Genomic DNA, 12,365 nt, shown 5'->3' with positions numbered 1-12,365 from the left:
GTCATTTTTTGTGGGGATGGTCTTCTTCTTCTTCTTCTTCTCCTTCTTCTTCTTCTTCTTCTCCTTCTTCTTCTTCTTCTTCTTCTTCTTCTTCTCGTCATTTTTTGTGGGGATGGTGGGAGAGTTGTTGGAGACTTTCTTAGCCTGCATATGAAAATATAATAGGTAGAGGCAGCAAACTATTAGACTTAGAATAGCAATAGCAATAGCAATCCAATTTCCCAAATAAAATTGGTACCTAGGTGTGACCCAAAAGGAGACATGAATTGACAGCAGTATGTAAATAGCAAGTAGCAACACACGGCGATTCAGCAAGGATGAGACAACGTAAATCACCTTGGCAGCCTTTGATTCATGGGTATTCTTACGCTTGAGTCGTCGTCGTGGGGGAATGAAATCATCTCCGTCGTCGCTGCTGGAAATGAGTTCCGGGGAAGTGGAATGATTCTTCCTCTTGCACACTGATGGCTCCGTATTCGAAGAACCAGCCGAACTAACTAGTTGCTCCATACCCTCCGTTTCAGATCGGGATTTCAAGCGATTCGCCCAAACGCGCCCCGGGTGGCGGCGCCCTTGTCCGAAGCCATGGCTCCCAACCCCTCGCGGGCGGCCCGTCGATCTGGATGGGATGCGCAGCGCCGCCTCCGCCGCGCGGCCGGACCGATCGATGCGACTCCGGCGCACGGCCTCCTCCTCCGCGATCTCCCTCCGGCGTGCTTGCCTGCTAGTGGCAGAGGTCCTTAGTTGGCGTCGATATGGTGGATTGGACTGTATTTGTGCCGTGGAGTTAGGTACTAGTGCATGAGCAAGTTGATTGAGCTGGAGCTGGATGGGAAGAGATGCGAGGAGCACGGGAGGAGGCTGCAGGAGCTTAGTGTCAGAGTAGAGTAAATTGTGTTTATTTCCAGTAGGTACCATCACCCACCACTCGTGTTGTGCTACCGTTGTCTTCTTTTTTCCAACTTCTTTTTGGTAAAAAGGTTTTCACCCCGCTTTTTATTTATATAAAGCCACGATCAATACAGATAATAAAACATACAAATACACAAACAACTGAAACATGGAACAAAAATAAGATACTATCACCAAGCAGGCCACCACTCCAGGGCACACATCAACCGACTTGCCAGTCGAAATAAGACACCATCAGTTTGACAGAGAAGGGGTCAAATAAACGATGCCTCCAAGGAGGAGACCGCCATCCACGGACTGCGGCGACGGCGAACTAACAAGGTCAAGCACGACGTTTGCCGATGCCACATCAACAAATTCGAGATAGCATCAGTGGCAACCAACTACCACACCCAACGCGTCTTGCCTAAAGAAAAACCTCTGACACCATACCAGCATGACACCGATCCCGACAACCCCCGGTCCTAGGATGACCTCGCATACCAAGAAGATTATCGTCTAAAAGAGGCCAAGGACACATCGAAGCACATTACCAGCAGCAAGAAGCCCCTAGAGGAACATCGGTGCCGAAATAACAGATGAACACCATCGAAGAAGATGCCGGGATGGGTGGCCGTAGTAGCGGCGAGGGATGTCAGGTAGCCTAGGGAGGATGGACGGTCGAACGGCGTCCGTAGACGTTGTCGTTGCCAACAACTACCAAGGCCTTGCACAGCTTTCAGTGAACCGTCCTCCCTAGGCACTGCTACGTGACCGCCTTGCCAAGGAAGAAAATATCTGGACATAGCACCGCTCGTCATCTCGAGAAGACCGTCGGACCCTGCCAAGCCAACCAGTCAATGCCGGCCCCGGGCCCCAACCAGCGACAAGACCACAGACGCACGAGAAGATGTCGATGGCCCTGATGAAAGAGCAATCATGCCCTTACATCATGTTTTGATGTTGATGAAAATATACATGTAGGGGACTAACAATGGCTGTCAAGTAAATCTCAGGTATTGTCCTCGGTTCATCTATGTGTGTGGATCAAGAGCTTACAACTGATTTTACTCAAGGATGAAGCATAAAAGTTGATTACATATTTGTTTTCTTGAGTATAGGATCCCGCACTATTAAGAGGGGATCGATAGGGTTAGTTAAAGGCTTGCTCTTGCCACAAACCTCCTGACCATACTACACATGCCAAAAACCTTCATGTTCTGTCTCTTGGCTGCCAGAAGTCCGGGCTGCACGCCGGATGTCTGGCCTCCTTGCCGGATATCCGGGCCTAGCCATCCAGAGAGCAGTTGTATATTGGGCTGCTCGCCGGATGTCCGGGCTTTCTCCGGATGTCCGGGCCTTTCTGTTACGCCGGATGTCCGGGCCCCATTCCGGATATCCAGGCATAGCTATCCAGGGAATATCTTTATGCTTGGCTGCGCGCCGGATGTCCGAGCCTTCCTGTTATGGCGGATGTCCAGGCCCCATTCCGGATATCCGGGCATAGCTATCCAGAGAAAGTTTTTATGCTCGACTGCATGCCGGATGTTCGGGCACCTGCCGGATGTTCGGGCCTTCCTGGTATGCCGGATGTCCGGGCTTGGGCCCCGGATGTCCGGCCCCTCTGTTCTTTTGTTTTGCGTTTGTTTTGTTCTTCGTAGCTTACCATGTCGGATGTCCGGCCCCTTGCCCGGATGTCCGGCCTGCTCACTCACTTACACTGCAACGGCCATATTTGAGCTCACACTATATATATCCCTTCTTCTCCTTGGGAGTAGGTTGACCATTCACTTTGAACAAACCCTAGAACACATTTCACTCTCTCTCCCTCTCTCTCTCACTCCTCCACACCAAATCTTAGATCCCCAAGGGATCTGAGAGCTTTTGAGAGAAGTTGTCCAATCAAGTGATAGATCCACCCCTTCTCCTTCTTTGCACCAAAGGAATTTGTGATTTGAGCAAGTCTTGAGCTTTTCCCCATTGTTCTTGTTACTCTTGGAGGTTGGAGACTCCTAGGCGGTAGGAGTCCTTCAGAGAGGGAATCGACCTTTGTGATTACCCCCGGAAAAGTTTGTGAGGGTTTGGAGACCACCCCAAGGTCTACCACTAGTGGTTGAGAAACGCCTTCATGGTGTTGTCTCAAAGGGAGAATAGGGTGAGACTTTGTGGCGTTGGTGTGCCTTCGTGGTAACATCCACCTCTCTAACGGTGACGTAGCTTCCTTCCAAGGAAGTGAACATCGGCATACATCCTCGTCTCCCGGAGTTGCGGTTATTCCTAACCCTAACTCTCTACTTGTGGTTACTTGTCTCTTAGCACTTACTTATATCATATTGTGCTTGTTTACTTACATACTTGTGTTACTTATTTATCTTGCTTAGCACTTAGTACTACACTTACAATTGTTAGGCTCACTTTCATATTCCGCATTAGTGCCTAAAATTGCTAAGTAACAATTAAAATTTGTTATTGTACCTATTCACCCCCCCCCCTCTAGGTCCATCAATTGGTATCAGAGCCTCGTGCTCTATTCTTGTGGCTTAACCGCCCTAGAGCGAGATGAACCCCGATGGGACTCCCCTTGTTGTAGATCCGAAGGATAAAGGCGAGGCTTCTTCTGAAGTAAAGACCTTTACTTCTGAGGATCTAGAACGGGCCCTTGCTAAGCAAAAGGAGGAGCATGATGCTTCTCTTGAGGCCTTGGTCCAAATGAGGATAGCCACATTGTCCACGGTGCTTGCACCACTTTCGGGTGGTGCGGCTTCGAGGCCAACTGTGCCTACTCCGTCACTTGGTCAACAACCTCCTAGCAATGAACACTCAGGTGTTCCTTGGCTTTATGCGAGACCCCAAGTTGAGAAACCGAAATATAACCCTCAAGGCAAACCTCCTTTACTTGATGCCACTTTCGATTTTGCCTTGTGGGGAGTTGCTATGCAGGATCATCTTCGATATGGAAATAATGAGATGCTGGAAATCTTCGAGTATGGTTACCATGTGGTTGATCCAAAGAATCCTACACCAAGAGAAATTTATGACAAGAATCTCAATGACACTGCAACCATGTGTATAAGAAGAGGTATGGTTGAAAAGCAAAGGAGACCTTTCATACACATCACAAGTGCCAAGGAACTGTGGGAAAGTATTATAAGATCCAAGACCGGTACCTCCACCCTCCGGAGTGCTCAATATGAAATTGCCAAGGGGCAATTGCAAAACTTTTGTATGGAGAAAGGTGAAACTCCCAATCAACTCCTTGAGCGTCTCATGACTCTCACCGCGGATATTGAGTCGTGTGAGTGTGACAAGACACGAGATGGATTCAACATGACTAAGCGATTCCTTGTGGACAAGTTGCTCCATGCTCTTGGTCCATATCACCATCAAATGGTATGGGACAAAAGACAACACCATGCCTTCAACGAAATGACTATAGATGACATCATATCCACTTTCCAACTATTTGAAGAGTCAAAGGTAAATGCTACAAAGCATCTTGCCATGCATGGTACTCCATCGTCAAAGATCAATCTTGCATTGAAGGCTAAGCATGTATGTGAAGATGAGCAAAGTGAAGAAGAAGAAGATGATGATGATGATGAAGATGGTGATGAGGTTGAATCCGATGAGGGCCCTTCATATGAAGATATGGCTCTCTTTGTCAAGAAGTTTAGCGCAGGAAAATTCAAGGGAAGATTTCAAAAGAAGAAAGTAAGAAAATGCTACAACTGTGAAGAAACCAACCACTTCTCAAACGAGTGCCCTTATGAGAAGAGAGAAGACAAAACAAGGTTTCCCAAGACCTTTCCCAAGAATAAGTTGCCAAATCCTTTGAACTCCAAGCTCAAGAAGAGAGATGGGAAAGCAATAGTTGCTCAAGAAGAATCCGATCCGGATGATGTTAGTGGTGTTGTCGGAGTTGCTCAAGATTCTCAAAACACATTGAGGCTAGTCAACAAGAGTGGTGAAGTTGTCACCTACAACTACATGAAGGATTACAAGGGCAACGCTCACAAGTGTCTCATGGCGAAGGCCGTGGTAGAAGATGGAGAGGACCAACACTCTCCTAACAAGGTCAAGGTAACCACATGATCAAACCCTCCTCTTTTCGCTCCTCCTACTCCTAGTGATGAGTATCTTGATGCGGAGGATAGTTATGAGGATGATGATATAAATGATCCTATGCTTGCTAAACTAAATAAGTTCATGTGCTCCCTTAAAGGAAAGAAGCTCACTATGTTTCGTATGCTTATGGAGATGGTAAGTAAGCACACCATTTCCATTAAGGAACTCGAAACCCTCGTCACCGAGGAAAAGGAAAAATATGAAGTCCTTGAGCGGAAGTCCAATATGAGGAAGCACGCAATGATGAACTATGCTTAAAAATTGGTGCAAACATTGATGTTCATACTAGAGATCTTGCCTCCTTGAAAAAGGCTATCGACTCTTGCGAAGAGTTGATGAATGATAAAAGTAAGCTTGTAAAGTCTAATGCTTCTCTCTCTAAGGATTGTGAGCTTCTATCTGTGTCCCTCAAGACCAAGGAAGAAGAGCTCACCCTTCTTACAAAGAGTTTTGAGACACTCAAGCTTACTTATCTTAAAACTCTAGCCAAGGCTTACTCTTCTCCTATTATCAATGTTGATGCTTGTACTACTAACTCTAGTAGTGATCTAGCATCTATTCTTGAGGAGAATCACTTTCTCAAAGCTCAAATCAAGAAAGGGCTCATGACATGTGCTCAAGGGGAAAAGAACCTCAATGAGGTGTTGAGCCAACACAATTAAGTGTTTGCCAAAGAGGGACTCGGGTTTGACCCGAGCACAAGCAAGAAGAAGACATCCTCTCAAAAGTGCACCACCCCTCTAAAAGAAACTTTTGTACGAGAAGGGCACAAGGAGAAAGGTAAGGTTGATTGTGGGAAGGCCACAAGGGGCATGCCCACTGTCAAAAATCCAAAAGAGTTCATGCCTCCATCCTATGTTCTTCGTAAGACTAAGGATGGAGAAGTTTATGCAAAGTTTGTTGGTCCTTGAAATGCATTTCGGTTTTATGCTATTTGGGTCCCTAAGACCCTTGTGACTAACTTGAGAGGTCCCATTGCAAAATGGGTGCCTCTAACCAAGTAATAATTGTGTGTAGGTTGCCTTCTCCAGTGGAGTAAAATGAGTGATTGATAGTGGATGTACCAATCATATAATCGGAGATAGCAAATTGCTCTACGACTTCATGGAAGCTATTCAACCATTTATGAGCATTATGTTTGGTGGAGGATCAAAAGGACAGGTACTCGGTTTGGGTAAGGTGGCTATCACAAATGACATGTCTCTTGCAAAAGTCATGCTTGTCCAATCCCTTAAATATCATTTGCTTTCTGTTCGCCAATTGGCTTCTGTTGGCTATGATACACTATTTGGACTAACGGATGTGAAAGTCTTTAAGAGAGATACTCTCGAAGTGGCCTTTGTTGGAGAGTTGGATGGCAACCTTTACATGGTTGATTTCTCGAAAGAGAGCACATTCCATGCAACTTGTCTAATGGCCAAGGCCGACAAGGGGTGGCTATGGCATCGTCGGCTAGCCCATGTCGGCATGAGAAATCTTCAAGATCTCTTAAAGGGAAATCACATCCTTGGACTAACAAATGTCTTTTTTGAGAAATATCGTGTGTGTAGTGCATGCATAGCCGGGAAGCAACATCAATCAAAGCACCCACCCAAGAATATTGTGTCTACTTCAAGGCCTTTGGAGCTCCTTCATGTGGATCTTTTTGGGCCTCCTTCATGGGATAGTCTTGGTGGGAAAAAGTATGGACTTGTCATTGTGGATGATTACTCAAGGTACACATGGGTGTTTTTCCTCAAGTCCAAAGATGAGACGAAGATCACCTTCATTGATTTTGCCAAGCAAGCACAACGCAAGTTTGACAAAGAAATCATGGCAATAAGAAGTGATAATGGTTCCGAGTTCAAGAATTACACCTTGGAAGGATTTCTTAGTGACGAAGGGATTGAACATCAATATTCCGCACCATACACCCCTCAGCAAAATGGTGTTGCAGAAAGGAAGAATCGTACACTTGTGGAGATGGCAAGGTCCATGTTGGATGAATACAAGTCTCCACACAGTTTTTGGGCTGAGGCTGTCAACACCGTATGTCATGCATCAAATCGACTCTTCCTCCGCAAAATATTGGAAAAGACTCCATATGAGCTCCTAACCGGGAACAAGCCAAATGTCAAGTACTTTCGTGTATTTGGGTGCAAATGTTTCATCCTCAACAAAAAGGAACGGTTAGGAAAATTTCAATCCAAAACAACCGAGTGTATATTTGTTGGCTATGGGTCAAACTCTCATGCTTATAGAGTCTACAACAAATCCAATGGATGTGTTGTAGAAACTTGTGACGTGGTGTTTGATGAGTTTAATGGCTCCCATGGGGAGCAAGTTGATCTAAGTGATGTAGGTGAAGAAGATTCGTCTCAAGATATTTTGACCATGGGTGTTGGTGCACTTCTTCCAATGGAACAAGAACCTCATGATGATGAAGAAGAAGATGAAAGCCTCACACATCATCAAACAACTTCACCACCCATACCACCACAAGTCTCTATTACTCAACCAATGCCCATAGTCCAAGTACAAGATGATGATCAAGTTCCTTTTCATGATAATCATCAAGAACAAGATCATCCTCAAGGGCAAGAACAGGAAAGTGCAATCATTGATAATGAACCTCAACAAATGCAAGAAGAAGAAGAAGAAGAAGATTTTCCACCACATGTTAATGATTCATATGTTGAGGACATGGATGATGGACATGAAGTTGAACCTCGCGAAACCTTAACCTCCATCATGCCTCATGTGGCCGGTCGTGTTGATGTTGATAAAATCTCACCGGCATATCGGAAGGTAGAGTCACTCGTAAACAATTGACAAACTTTTGTGCTCACTTCTCTTTTGTGTCTAGTGTTGAGCCTCTCAAGGTACAAGAAGTGTTGATAGACAACGATTGGCTCATTGCTATGCAAGAAGAGTTGAATAGTTTTGAGCGCAATCAAGTGTGGTCATTAGTCAAGAGGCCAACCACGGAACACAACGTCATTGGAACAAAGTGGATTTTCAAGAACAAGCAAGATGAGAATGGTGTAATCATCCGCAACAAGGCAAGGTTAGTGGCACAAGGGTACTCACAAGTTGAAGGTTTGGACTTTGGTGAGGCCTTTGCCCCCGTTGCCCGTATTGAATCCATTCGCATCTTACTTGTTTATGCTACTTTCAATGGCTTTACATTGCATCAAATGGATGTGAAGAGTGCTTTCCTTAACGGTCCTCTACAAGAAGTATATGTATCACAACCACCTGGGTTTGTTGACCCCGATCACAAAGACTATGTGTATAAACTTCATAAGGCTTTGTATGGCCTCAAACAAGCACCTCGTGCTTGGTATGATCATCTTAAGAAGTTTTTACTCGATGATGGCTTTGTGAGAGGGGTGATCGATCCCACTCTTTTTACTAAAAGGGACAAAGGTGATTTGATCTTATGCCAAATCTATGTAGATGATATCATTTTTGGTTCTCCTAACATTCATTTATGCAAGAAGTTTGCGGCATCAATCACCAAGAATTTTGAAATGTCACTCAATGCGGATTTGAAGTTCTTCCTCAGATTTCAAATTCAACAATTTCAAGAAGGAATTTTCTTGTCTCAAGCAAAATACCTCAAGGATATCCTAGCAAAATTTGGCATGCCTGATGCTAGCCCATGTAAGACTCCCATGCCAACCAAAATTGTACTCACTGAAGACACAAACGGTATCCCCTTCGACCCATACAAATACCGCTCTATGATTGGTTCATTGCTTTATCTTTGTGCATATAGACCAGACATCATGTTTAGTGTATGCATGTGTGCTAGATTTCAAACTTCCCCTAGGGAAAGTCATCATAAGGCGGTTAAGCATATTCTTAGATACCTTGTTCACACCCCAAAGTTGGGTCTATGGTACCCCAAGGATGCTAAGTTTGATATCATTGGGTACACGGATGCAGATTGGGCCGGAGACAAAGTGGATCATAAGTCCACCTCCGGTGCATGTCAATTTCTTGGACACTCCTTGGTAAGTTGGTCCTTGAAGAAGCAAAATTGTGTTGCTCTCTCTACCGCAGAAGCTGAATATATTGCAACCGCCAGTTGTGCAACTCAATTACTCTGGATGAGGCAAACTTTGAAGGATTACGGTATCACCTATAGAAATGTGCCTCTTCTATGTGATAATGAAAGTGCCATCAATATCGCCGAGAACCCCAAGGATCATACCCGCACCAAGCATATTGATATTAGGTATCACTTCTTGAGAGATCGTGTGGAGAAGGGTGATATTGACATTGCTCATGTTGGCATAGATAAGCAACTTGCAGATATTTTCACCAAGCCATTGGACGAAGCAAGGTTTTGTCAACTTAGGCGTGAACTTGGTATCTTGGAGCTTGACAACATTATGTGAAATCTAGTACCCATTCATGCATAAACTTAATGTCTTGTATTAATGTAGGCATATATTTAGGGGGAGACACTCAATCCATGAGTGCTCTAACCTTACATAATGCATAAATAGAACAAACACTCTCAAAGTTATCATAGTTTTCGAACTAGGGTACTTTAACATGATGGAGTCGTGACCATGTGCTCAAGGTTTACATCTTTGCGGTACTATGTTCCATATGCTCAATGTCGGGTGGTAGGTGCGACATATGCCAACGGGTGGCTTATCATTGTGGGAGCCAGTAAGACGTCGCCGGTGCCTGGAAGCGGGATGAGGCGAAGACATGCACGCCGGCGAATCTTACCCAGCTTCGGGGCTCTTCGAGGAGATAACACCCCTACTGCTGCTCTGCGGGGTCTTCGCATGATCACTAGATGAACGAGTGGCTACAAGATGCTCCTTGAGCTGTTTTGCGAGAAGAAGAAGAAGGGCACGGCTAGCTCTCTTCTCCTCTCTATGTGGTGTCTAATACTAGCTCAGATCAACCCTTTGCATGGGTGCCCCGGGGGGTTTATATAGGCTCACCCCCCGGGGGTACAATGGTAATCCGGCTGGGCGTGGGCCCCAGCCGTCTGTGTCTACGCTTGCCGGCTTCTGCGCTGGCTGCTGGGGCCCGCCGGCTGGTGGGTCCCGCCGGCTGCCGGCTCCTTGGTCGACAGGCAGGCCCCACTGTCCAGGGCCTTGTCGGTGGCTGGTTACTGTTGCCTCAACCTGGTGACGAGGGCTTCGCTGAGGTGGGTGTGGCTACAGTGCCGCCGCCCGGCGGGCGATCGCTGTAGCCTCACCGCGTCTTGTCTCCTTAATGGGGCGTCTCCTTCGAGGGAGGGGGCAAGCCGGCTGCGGGGAGCCGGCCCCGTCGCGGGCTGACTGGGGGAGGCCTGGCCGCCTTCGGGTGTCTCTCTGCCTGAAGGGGCCCACCGCCCGTGGGCCGCGCTGGCAGCCCGTCGTGGGTGACATCAGGGTGAACATGGTAACAGTGCCGCGCCGGACGGGTCATGGCCACCCCGTACGGCGCACTGTGCCAGGCGTGCTCCGGGATTCGGGGGTGGCAGGCTTTACTGTAGCCATGCCACGTCACATCGCCGTTATGTGGATGCAGACTTCGAGGGTACGATCTTGACCGCTTGGTGGGAGCCGGCCTCTTGGAGTCGGGCTTCTCGTGGCCGGCTTCTTGGAGCCGGCCCTCCTGCGGCTTTCTTCATGAGGGATAAAGTCGGTCCGCCTTCCGATAGTCGGCCTGGGAGACAGCCGGCAAGGGGAAGGCGGCCCCATGTCTTGGATTCTTGAGTGCCGGATCGGCTCGTAATTTTTTCCAGACGGGCCAGGGGGAGCCGGTTAGGCTACCCATGGTCATTTACTCCGACAGTAGTCCCCGAAGCTGATCGAGCTTCAAGGCTGACAAAGGGACGAGAAGCTTGGTCAGCTTCCTATCTTGAGGAGCCGGCTTTGCTTATGCGCGCCGTCTTCGGAAAGCTCCGTTTCTTGTAGGCGGGAACGTGGGTCGGCTTGTGAGCTGACCGCGCGTCATCCCGCGAGCCACGTGGCAAGGAAAACCTGCCAATGCATGCGTGCGATGGGACGCCGCCGCAGGCCCGGGCCCGCCACTCCTAGGCCTCGGCCCGAGTGCAGATCTTCTGCGACCCACAACGGACCGCTCGCCTTCCCGCGGCGGTTTTATTACGCCATCAGGGCGCAATAATCGTGGGACGTGGGGGAGTGGGCGCAGTTGATCCCACGTTCCCCCACACCACGCCTCCTCGGCTCCGCCGCGTGGGTCTATAAGTAGGGGGAGGAGGGGAGCGGCAGAGGCTCGCACGCTCTCCCTCGCTCCGCCCCTTCTCGCCTTCCTTCTTCTTCCCTCCGCCGCCGCAGCGACCCATTGCCGCGCCGCTCCGCCGTCGGGCCTCTCGGTTTCTTTGGTCCCGCCGTAGCGGGGTCGTGCGCGTCTCTTCCGTCGCATCGTCTTGTTCCTCGCCGCGTCGTTCCCATGGCGTTGTCGAGCTCGTGGGATGGCTCCAACGTCCACGAGGACCACGTTGAGTTCCTCCGCCGGACGCGGCGTCTGCCGGTGAGAACTACGTGCGGGTTCGTCAGGTGCCGGCGAGGGAGATTTCGCCGGCACCGGAGGAGGGCGAGCGGGTAATCTTCTGCTCGCACTGCCTGCACGGCTTCAGCCTCCCGGCGAGCGGATTCCTTCGCGCTTTTCTTGAATTTTACCACCTCCAGCCGCATCACCTCATGCCCAACACGGTGATGCTGTTGTCGGCTTTCGTCACCCTGTGCGAGGGCTTTCTGGGGGTTCTCCCCACTCTCAAGCTCTGGGGAGAATTCTTCCAGAGCAAGCTCGGCACTGTTGTTGCGGGCGTGCCCGCCCCTTGCGGAGCCTTCAATGCCATGAGGCGGACGGGCGAGAACAATTCGTTCCCGCCCATCCCGCTGATCCAGTCGGTGAAGCTCTGGCAGAAGTCCTATTTCTATGTGAAGAACATCGCCCAGCAAGGCGACTACGTCAACCTGCCGGCTTACGTAGCCGGCCCGCCGGCTGGGAGGCAACCCTCGTGGAGCTACCGGGCCAGGTCGTTGTCTCAGGCCGGGAACGCAGCCGTCTCCTGGCTCCGGGTGATGATCCAGTCGGAGGGCCTGACCAGAGCCGACTTGGTGGCCGCCTTCGTGGAGCGCCGAGTACTTCCGCTCCAAGGCCGGCCTCACATGATTTGCCAGATGAGCGGCCGCTTCGACCCGTGCCGGCTGAGCATCAGGGAGATGCCTCATGCCGAGATGTCTTACATGGTGAACTACATCTCCAACTGCAAGCTCGTCAAGGATTGGCGATACGGCAAGGGGCCGTATTCTCGTGCCAACCCTCCGCCTGCCGTAAGTTTTCTTCTTTTTTTGTAGCCGGCCTCATGATGGCCGACTTCTGAT

General features: G+C 48.9%; 1 protein-coding gene across 1 annotated transcript in view; it reads right to left on the bottom strand.

Moving 5' to 3' along the window:
* Positions 1–510, bottom strand: part of LOC123042071 (uncharacterized) — an 11,236-nt gene extending 10,726 nt beyond the window's left edge. Inside the window, exons 1-2 of the mRNA XM_044464629.1 lie at positions 337–510; positions 96–144 (exon numbers count right to left, since the gene is read on the bottom strand). Of these exons, the coding sequence (XP_044320564.1) occupies positions 96–144; positions 337–510 (223 nt within the window). The remainder of the gene's footprint in view (positions 1–95; positions 145–336) is intronic.
* Positions 511–12,365: the final 11,855 nt, after the last annotated feature.

Source organism: Triticum aestivum, chromosome 1A (genome assembly GCF_018294505.1).
Source record: "Triticum aestivum cultivar Chinese Spring chromosome 1A, IWGSC CS RefSeq v2.1, whole genome shotgun sequence".
Taxonomy (NCBI): Eukaryota; Viridiplantae; Streptophyta; class Magnoliopsida; order Poales; family Poaceae; genus Triticum; species Triticum aestivum.
The sequence above is the reverse complement of the archived record's forward strand: the minus strand, read 5'-3'. Positions and strand labels throughout refer to the sequence as shown.